The sequence below is a fragment of the Colossoma macropomum genome, unplaced genomic scaffold (assembly GCF_904425465.1).
Source record: "Colossoma macropomum unplaced genomic scaffold, Colossoma_macropomum, whole genome shotgun sequence".
Classification (NCBI taxonomy): domain Eukaryota; kingdom Metazoa; phylum Chordata; class Actinopteri; order Characiformes; family Serrasalmidae; genus Colossoma; species Colossoma macropomum.
This window is the reverse complement of record NW_023494795.1, coordinates 25,045,020-25,060,155: the sequence shown is the minus strand read 5'-3', so window position 1 is coordinate 25,060,155 and position 15,136 is coordinate 25,045,020. Positions and strand designations below refer to the sequence as shown.

General features: G+C 39.2%; 1 protein-coding gene across 1 annotated transcript; it reads left to right on the top strand.

Moving 5' to 3' along the window:
* Positions 1-896: 896 nt before the first annotated feature.
* Positions 897-7,989, top strand: pigh (phosphatidylinositol glycan anchor biosynthesis, class H). Its single transcript, XM_036581976.1, has 5 exons — positions 897-1,318; positions 5,495-5,704; positions 5,822-5,905; positions 6,693-6,774; positions 6,884-7,989. Exons 1-4 carry the CDS (start codon positions 1,139-1,141, stop codon positions 6,765-6,767), a joined length of 549 nt encoding a protein of 182 aa, XP_036437869.1. The 5' UTR covers positions 897-1,138; the 3' UTR covers positions 6,768-6,774; positions 6,884-7,989.
* The last annotated feature ends 7,147 nt before the right edge of the window (positions 7,990-15,136 follow it).

The following is a 15,136-nucleotide window of genomic DNA, read 5'->3' as shown; positions in this document are numbered from 1 at the left end:
ATGAAGTGTTTTTTTTTTTTTTAAGGTAAGGTGAAACAGGCTTTACAAATACATTTCGTACGGCATCCTTAAGAGAGAGAGCAGCAATTACTACAGTTAGTAAAAAAATAAATAAAATAAACAAATGAAAAAAGCAGAAGAGGAAAAGGGGAGGAATGCTATTAAAGGGTAATTTTTCAAACTCTGCATAATTAAGTGCTTCAGATGTAAAGTCATTCAGAGTGGTTTGGTGTGAAATGCTCCGTTCTAGAGAAGCTTTTTAGTCAGAATTGTTCACAGTGGTGGTGACAGGAACCAAACGTCTGAAAAGTGTTATGCCTCTGAAACCTCCCTCGCTAAAAGGTTACGAACATGCTGCCTGATGTCTGAAACACTGTTTTAGGAACGTTTTCAAGAGTTTCAAGATTCAAGAGTTTATTGTCATATGCACAAAGACAGCTGCACAGACAGCCTAAGTTGGCAAGTTTCTCTACAGTGAATGAGTTCTTGTCAAACCACTAGGAACGGCTTTGTTTACATCTCAGTGACAGAATTACACAAAAATTTTGAAATGTAATAATGCTACAAAAGTGACTTTCACTGTGCTTTGAGAAACATAGACACTATTTTAAACACTGGAGACAAAGCTTTTTTCAATTTGTGATGAGTTTCGAGCGGTTAGACCACAGTGCTGTTTTTATTTAGGAATGTACAGTTATCTCAGCATCATGTCAGTATCAGCAGATAACGCTTAAAACAATACTGGGATGGGACAGATGTTTAGATCTGACCAATATTTTAAACTAATTGTACTCCAGAAATGCATACGTATCAACACAGACCTCACATTTCAGCGAGGTTTAACAAAGTTGGACGCACAATGTTGTGAAACTGTATTTCCCACAATGCACTTCGTTTTCTAAGGTCGGCGAGTTCTCTTTCATTGATGTGAACTGAATTTCAACAAGACTTAGAAAATATTCCTTAATATCATCAAGTGGATTTTGATTTGTGAAGTTGTTTTGTGCGGGAGTTGTTCGGTAATAAAACAGCGGACATTTAAGAACACCTTGCTGTTGATGTCAGGTTTCCTGACATTTTTAACGTTTATTTGTGACGGCTGAGGTAACGTTAGCCGGCGCTGCTAGCTATCTTTAACATGGCTGAAGAGGGAGAGTTCACAAACATAAACGGACAGCCAATTTCACTGGACTGCCAAAATCACACTCCCTTCTGCAGAGAGTTTACTGTCAGCTCTCCGAAGGTGTCTTTACGCAAGGTGATGGTGTACACCTGCTCCGTGTGGTTAGTCGCCTATGCCGTGTTTTTTGTTACAGAGGTAAGTAGGTTTTCAGTCTCGGTCCTTTGATAATTGTAGGTAAATGTTAATTAAACTAAAGAGAGTATTTTATCGCGAATTAAATCAGTCTGTGTCTTGATTTAGTTGCAACGGTTTGCTAACGTTATTTGAACTGTGGATGTATATCGTTTTGCACACGGCGCTCCTTACACTGTTGTTGTATTTAGCTAGTGTATGTGTAATCCTGTGCGCTGTGTACAGCTACTGAATAGACTTAGGAATCGCACCGTGGTCTGGGGTGGGTATCTTTTTGAGCTTTTTAAGAATAGATCCCCATATGAAAATATACATGTGATTATAAGTAGTAAACTGAATTTATCTATATCTGAATATATCATTATAATTCCCATTTTATAATTCCCAAGTTCCCTTTAAGACACACGCGTACACATGCACATATATATGGGAGTGTGTGTGTGTGTGTGTGTGTGTGTGTGTGTGTGTGTGTGTTTATACGTATGAAAGTGGGCTAGTTGGGTTTCAGGTGTGCATGGGCTCTAAGTGGCTTTGTATATGGGTTGTCAAGGCACGGTTATACTTTATTTTTAACTACAAGTGTATGCACACAGCTGCTGCACGAGCAGAAACACTCGTTTGCGTGCCTTTTGCGTATCTAGAAGCCTGTTATGGACGCTGGGGAACAGCCTTACCATCCACCACGAACAAAAAAAGAAGAACTAACAATATTGAAATATATGACTATTTTTCTGCTAAATACTTAAATTTTGTTTTTGATATGTGTCTGTAAAACTGTTGAATTAATTACAGTTTATTTATCATATTTAGAACAGCAAGGAGTCGTTGGCGTGATATTTATATGTGCTGCGTCGCCCATATGGATTTCAAACTCTCCATCAGATTTGGTGCACAGCCGTGAGACAGTCAGCAGCGCAACAAAGTACTGGCTCATGATGGTGGAGAAAACACCCTTAACCTATTGATTGGCTGTTGCTAGGCAAAATTAACACGTTTCCTTGAAATGACTGGAGACGTGTACCATCGAAGCTTCAGGCTCTAGGTTTAGTAAACATGGCTAACATAACATAACATAACATATCCTGCCAATACAGTTGAGGGGCTAGTTTTCAATCAGTTAAAGAGAACTCATGCTGAAAAATTAAATGTTAAAACAATTCAAAACTCGTCTTACAACATGACAAAAACCAGTATTGATTATAATACTCTAAATGGGGTATGATAATTGTATGCTATAGTATTTTACTGATTACTGTTTTGAATTATTAAGATTATTACGGCTGTATGTATTTTAGTTTTTCTGGTTGTTCTGATCTTCCAGCTCTGCGGTTAAAGGTCTATATAGATTGGCATGCCATTTTGCTAGACTTTTGTTGTCATATTTTTGGATGTTTGACTTATTTTGTAGTATTTGTTGAATGCTATTAGCTGTGTGAATAGGACTGTTATGAGACTAACCAACTGTGTTAGTGGGGAATAACTGCACTGCCTTCTTGATAAAACCACACCACGGCACTTTCTAGACGACTAAAAGTCATATCCACCAGAGGGCATGGCAGATAACCCAGAGTCGTGCATCACTACTTAAAGACAGCAGGAGCAGGATTTGTCGGTTGCTATTTAAACACACCATTCAAAGTTGGCCCTTCCGGTTCAGCGAGCTTCAGAGAGAGAGAGCAGTGGTGGTTGAGAGAGCTAGAGAGTGAATAAAGAGAAGGAGTAAAAATAGATTGTTTTTCTCTGCCTCACGTTTCAGGGATGTTTTTGTCAAAGCAGCTCAGGTATACACACCCCAGGACAGTCCACTAGTCCACTGCAGGGGTTAAGCTAAGTAGTATCTGTGCATTTTATTCTATTTTGTTTTATTTTTCTTTGTTTTTTTAGAATACTTGAAATATTGTTTAGATGTTGGCTGTAGTGTAGGCCTTTTGCACAAGTATTATTATTTTGGTAAGTTATTTTACTGTTTATTTTTGGAAATCTTGTGTTGTTTGTTTTTTGTTGTGTCAGTAAAAGGTTTCCTAATATTAAGCTCTACATGCATTGCATTCAAAGCATGGCAATTTTATTTATATAACGCATTTCATATAGAGAGTAAATTCAAAGTAGTAAATTCACTGACCAAGCAGAGGGATATGACGTCACCTTGTAATGTTTACATTGCAGATCACTGAGGTCTGGCAATATGAGTAATTTAGTGCTGCTAAACCTAAACCTATTCCATGCATATGAAATAAAATTATATTGGTGGGGTTGTCTTAGTTTAAATCTGATCCAAATCTTGTCCTGTTATTATCCTAGTGATTGTTTTGCAAAGAAAGCTAAGCCCCACCCCCTAAAAAGAAAAAAGAGCCATAAGAGCCCATTCCCTTCAAAGATCTGTTATTCCCATCACTAATGCTTAGTTTTTCTCCTCTTTTTCCTTTTAGCGCCATGTGGGTGAGCTCCCACACCACCAATCAGTGAGACCCCTGAAAAATAAATAGGAGAAATGTGTTTGTTTGTCCTATCAGACTTAGAATAGAAATTTGGCACATTATCATTTTGAAAAACCATCAGAATCTTTCAATATGGTCATCATTTTTACATACCGTGGGATACAGTATTATCGTCATACCGCCCAACCCTGTTGTACATCTTAAACATGTCTTATTGTCATACAAGAGGTGGTATTTGCAGACAAGCTCTGTTTGCTTCTCTTCAAAAACCATCTACCATTGCTGTGGTTGGTGTCATGGTTTGCTTAGTATGCTGCTGATATCACATCTTGGTATTCTGCTCCTACTGTTTATGTTGCTATTGCACCCTGTGAATGAGCAGTGTTCTCTTCTGTGGACATGGTCACACAATATGGGAGCGGTTGTCTTGCGTACATGTATGTGTATATACACCGATCAGGCATAACATTGACCCCCTTGTTTCTAGGCTCATTGTCCATTTTATGAGCTCCACTTACTATATAGGTGTGCTTTGTAGTTCTACAATTACAGACTGTAGTCCATCTGTTTCTCTGCATACTTTTTTAGCCCCCTTTTACCCTGTTCTTCAGTGGTCAGGACCCCCATGGACCCTCGCAGAGCAGGTACTATTTAGGTGGTGGATCATTCTCAGCACTGCAGTAACACTGATGTGGTGGTGTGTTTGTGGGTGTTGTGCTGGTACGAGTGGATCAGACACAGCAGTGCTGCTGGATTTTTTAAACACTATGTCCACTCACTGTCCACTCTATTAGACACTCCTATCTTGTTAGTCCACCTTGTAGATGTAAAGTCAGAGACAATAGCTCATCTGCTGCTGCACAGTTTGTGTTGGTCACCCTCCAGTCCTTCATCAGTGGTCACAGGACGCTGCCCACAGGACGCTGTTGGCTGGATATTTTGGTTGGTGGACTATTCTCAGTCCAGCAGCGACCCTGAGGTGTTTAAAAACTCCAGCAGCACTGCTGTGTCTGATCCACTCGTACCAGCACAACACACACTAACACACCACCACCATGTCAGTGTTACTGCACTGCTGAGAATGATCCACCACCCAAATAGTACCTGCTCTTTGATTGATTTCATGAGGGTCCTGACCACTGAAGAACAGGGTAAAAGGGGGCTAACAAAGTATGCAGAGAAACAGATGGACTACAGTCTGTAACTGTAGAACTACAAAGTGCACCTATATAGTAAGTGGAGCTCATAAAATGGACAATGAGCGTAGAAACAAGGAGGTCATAATGTTATGCCTGATTGGTGTAAGTGTAACTCTGTCTTAACTGGCCCACATGAGCCTAAGGTCACCGAGCCCAGTGCCAAGTATCAGCTAGAGGGACATAAAAGCCCCCAGTATTGGTCCGTGGAGCAGTGGAACTTTTTTCATTGGAGTGATGGCACTATATCCAGTACCTTTGGGATGAGTTGAATGATTAGCTCTGGATCACAAACGCCATTTTAACATCAGTACCTGATTTCACTAAAGCGCTTGTGTGATGAATCACAGAATGGTCCCACCTCTTAGTATAATGCCCTCCCAGAAGAGTAGAAGTTGTTTCTGCAGCAAAGGGGGACAAGCTCCCTATTAATGCCTTTCAGAAGAAATAGTGCATGAAAAGGTATCTACAAACTTTTGGACATATAGTGCATGCCTCGTGCAATCTGATTACGAAGACTAACTGTTGTGTAATGTCTGTTGTAGAACACCACTGTCCTGTCTAGTGCCATCATCGTGACGTTGGCTGGGATGATGCTGCACATCCACTTTGTGAAAGTAGATCAAGAAACCCTTCTTATAATCGGCTCTCTGGGTGTCCAGCTGTCCTCTTTATATGCATCAGGACGGGAGAGCACAACATTCATTGAAATGAACAAGATTAAAGACATTGTTATTAATGAAGCAATTTACATGGTAAGAAGACTCCTTATTGTTTATAAGGATCAATCCTATAATGTACATGCAATGCTGCTGCCTTGTGTGTTGACTGTAAATTTTGCTCATACAGACCTGCCGGTGTTTCTTTTTCAGCATAGTATCATATACTACCTCTGCATTCTGATAAAAGACTCATCAGAGCCGGATGGAGTCGCCAGTGTCGTCCCTCTTTTCCAGGTGTATATTTGTATTTATATATTTTTATATATATTTGTGTGCACCCATTGTTGACACAATTGTTCAGTTGTGTATACACAGTTTTTATAATCTCCATAGAAAATAAAGCTCCCTATAAATACCCTTGCTTCCCCAAAATGTTGGAAGCAGGTGTCAACAAACTTTTGGACATACAGTATTGTTAAAGGGGCCGTATTGTGCATTTTTCAAGTATTCATTTTTCTCCTGGGGTCCGGTTATGCTTGTGCGGGCTTTATGTATTATAAACTGTCATAATTCATTTTTACATGATAATTTTCAGCCTCTTGTTATCTCTTAGAATTAAACAAGCTGTGTTACTGTGCCTTTAAGACTGATTATATGCAAACAAGCTTTGTTCTGTTTGGCTGCCCTGTATTGTGCCAAATTCAAATAGCAGTTCAGCCTGAAATGCTCCTTCTAACTTCAGCCTGAATGGGCAGAGCAAAACTGCTGTAGGCTAAATAGGTGGATATACTTTAGTGCGTACATTTTTGTGACATCGCAAAAATTGACACCCGTCAATTCAAAAGAGGTTTTTGCAACTTGTTTCTATAGATGGACTGGGGAATGATCTATTTAATTCCAAAAAGCTTCCAAAATTTGGTTTGCCATTGGCCCTTTTATGATTTTGACCATTTAGACTTGTGACTTCAAGTGTAACTGCATGACAACTGACAGTTAGTAGATACTAAACATATGAAGTGGTGAGCTCTTTCTCTGGAGTTAGTCACATGCAGAGACTCATCATTTTGCATTCTTCCTCCAGAGTTCAAAGCCGAGACTCAATTGTCTGGTTCAAGTGTACAAAAGCTGTCAGGAGATAATTGCACAGAGCCGGTGACATAAAGGTAAAGACGTAATGCTCGCACATCTAGCCTTTCTGCATGCTCAGAATAGCTTTTCAGTTACGTTGTTTGTCAAATATGTGTTCATAGTCCTTTCTTTTTCTCTTTCCAGTATTTTCTCCTCAGTTGTCTATAGTGAAACTGCTTCACTGCAGTCTGGAAACTTCCTGAGAACAGTGCCAAGCTTGGCTATCCATCCTGCATCACCGTGTCCTTGTGTAATATCCCCACCGTGCAATCTGGAATACTTTCCCCTGTGAGGTCTTCTAAATTTGATAATTTGGCCCATTCTGACATCTGACGAAAAGTGACCAATAATAACAACAATAATAATAATAAGAAGAAGAATTATTATTTAACAAATTTCAGATAAATTGACAAAGTACCTGATTTATTAGTAGTGGCTCATTAGATAATTACAAACTGGATAATTTTTTTTTTTTTTGTATGGTTGGTTGTTTTTGTAGGAAAAAAATCATGTGTAGTAAGATTTTACTAGTATCCACTGATTTATTAAAATCACTGTTATACATTTTACATGCATTTTTCAAACAAATCTGTAAATAAAATTAGTTTTGTATTGCTGTCAATACACTTCCTGTGTTACCATCTGCTACCCACTAGAGGGACACCATGTGCCACTTTTCTGTTAACTAACTAGGTTCATCAGTTGTCATTACTGGATGATGATAACAATACTTTTAAAATCTGTGTTTTACTGTATAGTACAGACTGTGAATTGGTACTTAATACATCAGTAACTATTTGAAGGGGTCATTTAACATTGTTTTAAATAGTCAGTGCAAATGGGTTTTGTGTGACTTCAAATGGAAGTAACAGGGTTCAGGCAATCAGTTACAAGTGTCAGTGGGATTCATTACTGTAATTTACACTTACACAATGTATAGAAACTGACTAGTCAGTCCAGCCTTCTTTCCAGTCTCCGGCATAGTCACCATTGTTGCTGGATTATGCTAATCCACATCCCCTGCTCCTTGGTGGGTCAGCAGTAATTAATTGTGCAAGCTCTTTTGTAAGAAAGTATTTCCAGTCCAGGGGAGTTTTAGAGTTTGCATACATACTGTTTATCTAATCAAACTATACTGGACATAGCAGATTTGATTGAGGCCTGTTTAGTACTGCACTCTACAGAATCTGTACCGGGTTTGTGTTGGTTAATGTAGCATCATGAACCACTAAAGTGTTTGTTTTTTTTTTTACATGGTTTGTTTTTCATAAGGCTGAGGGAAAGTTTGTGTTCCAGCCACTATGTCACGTACACTAACAGTCAAAAGTTTATGCACATCAAAGAAGGGGGTTTCCTTTTTTTACTATTTTCCACACTTCACTTTGCTTTTTCTGCTTTTCACTTCTCTGTTTGATTTTGAAGTTTTTTCCTTTTTTGGTCTATTTCCTTTTCTAAGTGAGGGCTTCTTGACAGCTGCACATCTTTTCAGACCCTTAGTGTTGAGTTGCCTTCTCACAGTGGAAGGATGGACAGAAACACCTGTGGATTTAAGGAAACAATTGTTTTTAACTTTCCCCTTTTACTGTGCTTTGCTAGGTTGTCTTATTTCTGATATCCTCAGAAAAATCTGTTGACTTTTCCAAAGTACTGTAGAGTTTTAGTTTGAAATGTCATTGAATAAGGTGTATCAAAGCTTTTGACTGGCAGTGTATGAATATTTACAACCTGTTTGGTTTCTTTTTAACGGTCCATGTGCCTTCGAAGGCAAAATGACATAAGGCAAAGTTTACCTGTGATATCAATTTCACATGATATCTGAAGAACAGCTGTTGTGGAGTCTGCTGGGTGGACACATGGACACTTAGTCATCAACCCATTACTGACTCACAGTAATGACTGCATCAATATGACTGTTCTTCTCTACAAGCTGTTAAACTCTTGTGTAGCTACAAGCACCTTTAGGTCCAGCCCTGTTTGGTAGCACAGTATAAAAGGATCTTTATATCTGTTGGTAGTATTATCTACTGATTGCTTCTAACTAAGACAGAGCAGTCATACAGGTTTGCCTACACTGTAAAAAGAAAAGAGAAACCACACTGGCTTTAGTACTTGCACTGTATTGTGTTTATACTTCCAGCAAAACCTTTGTGTTCTCTGGTCAGTGTCTTATCACCAGTGATTAAGCACTCACACTCCTACCTCTCGTGCTAGGCCTCGGTCATGTCTGGACAAGAATAGCCTTGAAGGTCAGAGTTCGGAGACCCTGAGTTTTTTTTTCCTTTTCGAATACTAGTTTCCAAGCACCTTCACCTCACTTCTCCTGACCATTTGGAGCGGTCTGCTTATGAACCCCTCTCCGAGAAGCCATTAAAACGACTGGAGGGTAGAAATTTCACAGGGCGGTGTGTTAGCCTGCTGTGAAGACCCCTCCAGCAGGATAATCATCCCTACTGGAGGTGTGAACTGCCCAGGAACTGGCCCAAGGGAGGAGGGGGGCGTCAGATTCTAGCGGCCAGAACACACACACAAACATCATCCTGTCGCTTGACTTGGACTTTCCCAGAGTAATCACTGCACCATAAGTGTTAGGTATTAGCTTATTTAGCATCCTGATAAACTCTCATGTTTACACACGGGGCACCTGATCCTGATGGTCGGCCATGAGCACTGTTGACTTCCCTGTGTATATGTAAACACTGTAGACGCAGCAGGGTGTTTTGTGTTTGTGTACATTAGATTGTTTGTGTGTGCTGAAGTATTTTCATATAATGAATGTTTCCAGTTGACATTATGGAGGAAAGGGCCCTTACTTGGAGGAACAGGGTTTTCAGAGGAAAAACGTGATAAAAGTGATGATGATGAGAAGGGGTGTAACAATGTATCGTGACATTGTGATGAAAAAATGAGCGTAACAGAGAATGAACATTCTGTTAATATGGCAACTGGATTGTTTGGGCACCAAAGAGTCAACAGCCAGCAACGATCAACAACCCACACCAGCATGTTCATTAGTAAGCTGTGCAGCAGCGTGGACACAGTCATCGTTTTTCTTCATTCAACTTTTGTTCAAAATGAGAATATTGTGAGAATCAAATCGTGAGAAGAGTATATAGTTACACTTTTAATGTGAGGGACCCACCAGCTATGAACCCTCTAATACAATAGTACTAGAAACATTTGGTTTAAAAAGCGCTAATATTGCTAATAACAAGTGACACACAGTTAGCATTAGGTCTTAATCATGCGACATCATCCTCACTCGTTTTCATTCATTAGATTTTTGATAAAGAAGCAGGTTATGCTAAACTATTTTCATTTCCAGTACACTTTGTCAAGGAAAATGGTGAGGAAAAGTTTTTTTATGGGAAAACATGATAAAAGTGATAACAATGAGGAACGTGCCAGCTTTGGATGCTGTGGTAAAATAGTACAAAAAAAAACATTTTTGTTAAATGTTGCTAATAATGATGCATAGGTACATAGATTACATAGGTAGTAATGCTAACTGATCCTCACTCGCTGTCATTACTTCATAGCCATGTTAGCGGTTTTGAGCAAACAGTTATTGTTAGACTTTAGATGCTAATTTTTTTATCATGGCAAGCAGGTTATGCTAAGCTATATTTTCATTTCCAGTTGACATTAGCAAGGAAAGGGCCCTTACTAGGGAAAAAACATGATACAAGTAATGACATGAGGGACCCATAAGCTTTGGAAGTCGTAATAAAACAGTAAAGGAATAAGGCACAGAGGATGCATCTTGCTAACTAGTCCCTAGTCATTTTCATTCATTCATAACTACGTTAAAGGTTTTGGGCAAAGAGTTTTTTGGCATTACTAGCGCAGGATATGCTAAACTATGTTTTTCCTTCCAGTTGACTTTAGTGAGGAAAGGACCCATACTAGGAGGAAAAGGTTTTCACAGGGATTTTTTTGTTTAAAGAATAACCATGCTAACTGGTTCCCATTGTCATTAATTCATAACCATGTTAGAGGTTTTGGCCAAAGAGTTATTTTGATGATAGATTTTAGATAAAGAAGTCAGTTATGCTAAACTACGTTTTCATTTCCAATTGACCTTAGTGAGGAAAGTGCTCTTCCTAGGAAGAAAGGTTGTTCAGAGGAAAAACATGATAAAAGTGATAACAGCGAGGGACCTGTCGGCTTTGGGTGATCTAATTAAATGATAAAGTATAGATGACATATAGTGGATCCCAGTTAGCATTATGTGAATTAATCATGCTACCTGGTCCCCTCTCATTTTCATTCCTTTATAGCCAAGTTTGAGGGTTAGAGGAAAGAGTTCTTTTGACATTAGACTATGGATAAAGAAGCAGGATATGCTGAACTATGTTTTCATTTGCAGCTGAAATTAGCAAGAAAAGGTCCCCGAAGTAAATGTTTTCAGATGATAGAAGTGCTCAAGGTCAGTGACCTGCTTGAACTTTGGATGCTGTAAATGGCAAAGGAAAATGCTAATGTTGCTAATGATGATTGACACATAATAGATTCAAGTTAGCATCATGTAGATTAATCATGCTAACTGAACCCCACTCTTTTTCATTATAGCCACTCTTCAGACAAAGGAGGGAGATTGTAGATCTTGCTCCACGTAGCTGTGTGCCTGAAGGCTGAAGTGTTTTGGAGGGAAACCCCACAGTGCGGGAAGGGTGCTGGAACCCCACTGAGCTGGGAGTTTCCCTCTCTTTGCTTTTAGAGACAGTTTGTCACTCCTGCCATTCTGTCCCTTAACTGACAAAGCAAAAACTGCTATCCAAAACAACACAACCCTTTCAGTTCCTACATTAAACCTGGCATGCACTTTGTGAATTAAAAGGAAGTAGACTATTTATAGGCCTTGAAATGCCACCATCATACCCTGAAAGAGATGCATTGAATTTACATGGTTCAAACCTGTACATAATTTTAATATATGCATAAAATTTACTAAAAAAAGTAAAGTCATATTCTTTGTGTGTAAACAACATACTTGACCAAATAACTGATTGAATGATTGGCTGTTTGAATATATAATATCTGTGAATCCAGTATATTTAAAGCAAAACATTATTGTATTATATTATTCAGCATACACAACTATAGCTTATAGTTTGTTTATCTTAAAAAAAATACATGTACTTTGTGCTGTATAACCGCGGACCTATAACTCAGACCTGTTTCTGTATGCATGAAATCACATTACAGTTCTGAGCTTCTGCAGGCAAAGCACATATTCTGCAAAGCCCATAGGGGAGCTCTTAAATAAGGAGTAGCTTCTCAAATGTCCACCTCATGTTTCTGATTCAGCTGCTGGTCCTCAGGAGGTAACTGTATTTAAAAGGCTCACTGCTGTGCTTTTCAAAACGCCCTCCATCCCCCGCGCCTCTCTCAGAACTTACACCAGATAGCCCCTCCCCACCACCACTCCCCACAGCTCAGCTTTTCATTTGAATTTTGGCTCTGAGCTCCCTTTCTAAACAGCTTCTTACAGGGTCAACTGAAGTGTGCCTAAACGTGGAGACAGGTGTTCTAACTGCTCGCCTGCAATACCTGAGATACTCCAGAGAACTGTGGGGCAGTATTTAACTGAGATGGTCTGAGTTTAAAGCATGTCAGCTTTAATTGCTAATACCTTTCTGTTTTTCATCTAGCGCTGCTCTCTCTCTGTCTCTCTCTCCCTCTGTATGTCCCTGTTTTCCTCTCATCTCTCTGTTTGTCCTCTCCCTCTATCTGCCTGTCTGTCTCTGTATGTCTCTTTTTCTCTGCTCTCTCTCCCTCTCTTTCTAGCCTTTCTTCTCTTGCTTTCTTCTCTTCTCTCTCTCTCTCTCTCTCTCTCACTCACTCACTCACACACACACACTCTATCTTTCCTCTCTCTTTCTTATGCTTTGTTTTTTCTCTTCTCTCAGCCTCTTTTTCTATCCCTTTCTCTCTTTTTCTATCCCTCTTTCTCTGTTCCTCTGACCCCTTCTCTCTCTCTCTCTCTCTCTCTCTCTTATTTTCTCTCCTCTCTCTCTACCTCTGTATGTCTCTCTTTTCCTCTCATCTCTCTATTTGCCCTCTCCCTTTATCTGCCTGTCTATCTCTGTTCCCTCTCTTTCTAGTCTTTCTCTCCCTCTTTTTCTCTCTTCCACCCAGTTATGTCCTCTCTGTTCCTTTTTCTTCCCCTCTCTTGCTCTTATTCTCTCATCTGTCTCTCTTATCTCTCTTTCGCTCTTTCCCTGTTTTTCTATCCCTCTATCTCCTTTCTTCTGCCCCCCCCCCTATCTCCAAGAGACATGCTTGGTAGCTGAGCAAGTCCTTTACTTGAGTTAAAGCACAAAAATACTTTCTTTTAAATGATCTTAGTAACAAAAAAGCACTGTGACTAACTTTATGATAGTTATAATGAGTCTTTGTGCAAACATGGAAAAAACAAGAGAAAAAAGGCAAACCTTTTTTAATACAGCCAAAATTGTAGCTGTACAACTATAAGTAGCTTTCTAGCATCTATGTGGGTACAACAGGTCAAAATATAATTTACTGAATTTGTACTATAGTTCTATCACATTTTGATAGATTTGTAAGAGTAGTGATATGTGATTTTTTTATTGTACTCAAGTGTATGTGTGATGAAATGAACCTGCTTTATACTCAGTTACATTTTAGTCATTCGCATCGAGGAAATAATTTTCTTCTTATTATGTTTTTTTTTTTTTGTAGCTTTCAGTTCTCACTTTGGAGTTTCAGCATTTCTTTTTTACCAAAAAGATCCACAAAACCTAATGAACTTCAATTCCTGAGGACTGTACCCAGGAGTTCCCCTACAGTTCTATAAGGAAGTCAGCACTTTTAATTTAGCCTACATTCACTTCCAGTGAAGTGACTTTTGTACTTGAGAATGAGTTTAGGCTACTCGACTTTTGATTACGGAGCTTTTGAATATGTGTATCATATGATCAAGAGGGCAGTTTCTGAGCTGAGAAACACTTTCAGACAGCTGGGTTTGAGGAAGCGGATGTCGGTGTGGTCAGGCAGTGCTCTGTGCCATGTTGGCTGTGTATGCACAGACAAATGAAGTAAGTGTTCATCTGGTCAGACCGGCTCCTTTAGCTCAGTGGACTCAGAGGAGATGCTGGGAAAGGGCTTGTCGAGCCGGTCAGGTGAGTGTAGACTTTCAGAAAGGCTCTGCAACAGGTGTTTTCATCATCAGTAACACACACGTGTACGTGCACCTTGAGGTTAAGAGGGAGCAATCTAACCTCACTCGTTCTGAAATAACAGAGCTCTGAACAAGCTTCCCTATTCTGGAAGACAAGTGGTAGAGCTGCCACTGTTAATCTGAAATAACTGAGTCATTAAATGGATGGTTGGTTGTTAAATAAATAAATGTATGAATAAAGCTTTATCTAAATAACTAGATATTTTTCTTTTTATCTGTCACTTTATCTGTTTATATTTATGTAATTAATGGATAATCACTGAGCATTTGTAGTCTGACTGGTCGCATTCCTTTCACCATAGTTAAACAGCAGGCTGTCATTTAACCTGAAAAATATAACAGCAGATGTCATCCTTGTTGAAAGTATGCAGCTGTTCCACATGTTAGTCTCAGATATGTGACAGTAATCACAGATGGAGCAGGCTGCTGGCAAGCTGGAGATAAAGGCCAGAAAGATGTTGAACTGAGACTTGCTGCAACTTCTCTGTGGAGAAAATCAAAAATTACTTCCATTTTCATACATAGCCCCCCCTTTCCCCCAATTATAGTGGCTCAAAAGTGCTTGGACACTTAGCTAATCAGCTGTTCCATGGCCATATGTGTGTTGTTCCCTCATTTTTTGAATTAGTAGTAAGCAGATAAAAAATCTGGAGTTGATTACAAAGGTGGCATTTTCATTTAAAATCTGTTGTTAAGTCTCAGTATGAAATCTGAACAAACCCATCAGACATCAAAAATGTTAAGAGAGGCCACATCAACTATTTGGTGCATTCTTGAGAAGAAAGAATGCACTGGTGAGCTCAGGCCCGGAAGATCACAGAAAACAACTGTGTTGAATGACAGAAGAATTTTTTTCCTAGTGAAGAAAAACCCCTTACAACAACAGTTGGCCAGATCAAGAACACACATATGTATCTGTGTAAGGCAAGTTATGACTTCACCAAAGTCAATACAGATGGTTTTCCACAAGACCATTGGTACCAAAAAACATTAGTAAGCCTCAAAAACAGGAAGACTAGACTATGTTTTTCAAAAGAAAAAAACCCAACATGTAAACAAACCTGAGGTCAAACAAATAATTTACTGAATTTGGGAGAACATCTTGTGGGCAGATAAAATAAAGAAGGAAGTATATGTAGAAGGGAAGGAACTGAGCATGATCCAAAGCATACCACCTCATCTGCCAAACATGGTGG

Coding starts and splice junctions, on each gene's coding strand:
- pigh (XM_036581976.1), top strand. CDS start 1,139: ATGGCTGAAGAGGGAGAGTTCACAAACATAAACGGACAGCCAATTTCA. Junction 5,705..5,821: donor TTAATGAAGCAATTTACATG/GTAAGAAGACTC, acceptor TTTCTTTTTCAG/CATAGTATCATATACTACCT. Junction 5,906..6,692: donor GTGTCGTCCCTCTTTTCCAG/GTGTATATTTGT, acceptor TTCTTCCTCCAG/AGTTCAAAGCCGAGACTCAA.